The sequence below is a fragment of the Propithecus coquereli genome, unplaced genomic scaffold (genome assembly GCF_000956105.1).
Source record: "Propithecus coquereli isolate 6110/MARCELLA unplaced genomic scaffold, Pcoq_1.0 Scaffold82, whole genome shotgun sequence".
NCBI lineage: Eukaryota > Metazoa > Chordata > Mammalia > Primates > Indriidae > Propithecus > Propithecus coquereli.
The window spans coordinates 251,237-253,047 of NW_012154396.1; the positions used below are offsets into that span (position 1 = coordinate 251,237).

A 1,811-nucleotide genomic window follows, 5' to 3' on the forward strand; every position below is an offset into this window, starting at 1 on the left:
TTTAAAAAAATGTTTGACAAATGGCAGACAGAATCAAATGACATGGAAAATGAAAAATGTAAGCTATTGATGATTGCTGAAAATGTTTTGACCGAAATTTCAATAAAAGCAAAAGAATTAGAATATTCTCTTTCACTTTTAGATTTGCCACCTCTTGAGAATTGTGAAAGCAGATTTTATAATCATTTTAAAGGAGCTTTTACTAAAGCTAAGAATACCAAAGGACAAATTAATATGTTTGGAAGGGAAATTGTTGAAATGCTATTTGAAAAATTACAGCTGTGTTTTTTGTCCCAGATGCCCACTCCAGATTATAAAGAAACTCTAGCAAACAGTAAAGAACATATTACTGCTAAAAGTAAATGTGGTTTTCCAAACAAGCAAATCTTCAGCAGTTTACCATTCTATAATACAAAGACAAAAGACAAATTTTCTGTGGGCTCTAGCAACCAGATTGTTCAAGAGATCATAGAAAGGGTTTTAAACACCTTAGAGTCATTTGTGGACTTACAGTTTAAACATATCTCTAAATATGAGTTTTCCAAAATAGTGAAAATGCCTATAGAAAACCTTTTCCCTGTCCAGCAGAGACTATTAAGCAAAAAGATGCTGCCAAGATTACAACCATTGAAACAGTTTTCTGATGAATCCAAGTCAAGTACTATTATTTTCAAGGATAATATACAGAATACCCTTCTACAGGTTCATTCGTTCCATTCAGAATTACCTAAATATGCTGTTAATATTGTCAGTGACATGCTTGGTATAATTAAGAACAAACTAGACAAAGAAATGAGCCAAATGGAACCATCTTCAGTTAGCATTTTGAAAGAGAACTTTGTAGCAAGTGAGATCATTGGCACACTAATGGACCAGTGTACTCATTTCAATGAGTCTTTGATGGAAAACCTTCCAAAGAGAAGTTTGTTCCAAGGAGCTGAAAATGCCTACATTGTTAATCACGTTCAATTAGCAACCAATATGAAAATGCCCACATCAAAGTTAGAGGAAGCCAATTTGGGGGATAATCCTCCACAAATGAGTGTCCCTGGGTTGGTGTTTTATTCAGAGGAAGATAGGGAAAAAAAGTATAGGATTTCATCAAATTTACCCTCATATGTCAGATCCTCTGTAGAAGACACAATTAAAAGCTTGGAGCCAATGGAAAGGCCTGATTCAGAAACTATGCCATCGTGTTCGCTAAACAAACTACAAGACCACAGCCCAAGGAAATCTAACTCTCACCATTTTGATGAGGCCATGACAGGAAATATCTCCCTCCCTGAAAGCAGTGTTCTACAAAAACTGTTTAAGAAAGCAGATGACTCCACAGAAGCATCATTGAAGCAAGTTATGTCATTCATAGAAATGGGAAAAAATGAAAATCCAAGAATGTTTCATTATGAGGCCCTAAAACCAGTTGTTGAGCCAAACAAAATTCAGACAACTGTTTCTCCACTCAAAATATGTTTAACTGCAGAAAATATTGTCAATACTGTGCTGTCCAGCTATGGCTTTCCAAGTCAATCACATGCTAATGAAAGCATGGAAGAAATGAAACCATTTTTCATATCTAAGCAAAGCCCTTTATCTGAAGTATCTGGAGGACAAAAGAATGAGGAGAAGAGTTTGCTTAGAATGTGGCATAGAAGAATCAGCTGTATACCTGAAGAAGAAAACAAAAACCCTGAAGCCAGCGGGATAAATTCTTCTTTATTGCACAAACGGCACAAAAATATGCACCTAAAGACAAAGAAAATAGGGACTCTGAATGAAGTGGAAGTCATTGCTTTTGCTGATCATGAACTGGG

At 35.5% G+C, this 1,811-nt stretch overlaps 1 protein-coding gene across 1 annotated transcript in view; it reads left to right on the forward strand.

The window, feature by feature from the left end:
* The window catches only part of FSIP2 (fibrous sheath interacting protein 2), a 121,964-nt gene that overhangs the window by 69,978 nt on the left and 50,175 nt on the right, over positions 1–1,811 (forward strand). Inside the window, 1 exon segment of the mRNA XM_012663633.1 lies at positions 7–1,782. Within this exon segment, the coding sequence (XP_012519087.1) occupies positions 7–1,782 (1,776 nt within the window).